Genomic DNA, 328 nt, shown 5'->3' on the forward strand with positions numbered 1-328 from the left:
GCCCTTGGCGGCGCTTCCAGACCAAGGCACTGGGTAATGGCTGGAGACCTCCTCCCCTTGCTGGTCCCCATAGGGTGCTCTTCGTGGGGTGCTCATCCTTGCCCCAGAATGGTTTCCCTGTCCCACGTGGGGTGCTGGGGACAGAATGGCACCACCCCGCTGTGCCTGTCCCCAGGTCCCCAGGGAGCAGTGTGGAAATCCTACCTGAAGTACCTGGGCATCTTGCTAGGGCTCCCCGCCATGGCTGCCATCTACCAGCTGAGCAAAAAGAGGTGACACCAGCACCCTCACCCCCACCCAGCCTCGGCCATGCCCCCCATTAACCACC

The 328-nt window shown here is 63.1% G+C and overlaps 1 protein-coding gene across 1 annotated transcript in view; it reads left to right on the forward strand.

The window, feature by feature from the left end:
* Positions 1-328, forward strand: part of IL12RB1 (interleukin 12 receptor, beta 1) — a 2,619-nt gene that overhangs the window by 1,344 nt on the left and 947 nt on the right. Inside the window, exon 5 of the mRNA XM_010141195.1 lies at positions 176-272. Within this exon, the coding sequence (XP_010139497.1) occupies positions 176-272 (97 nt within the window). The remainder of the gene's footprint in view (positions 1-175; positions 273-328) is intronic.

Source organism: Buceros rhinoceros, unplaced genomic scaffold (assembly GCF_000710305.1).
Source record: "Buceros rhinoceros silvestris isolate BGI_N320 unplaced genomic scaffold, ASM71030v1 scaffold26688, whole genome shotgun sequence".
Lineage (NCBI taxonomy): Eukaryota > Metazoa > Chordata > Aves > Bucerotiformes > Bucerotidae > Buceros > Buceros rhinoceros.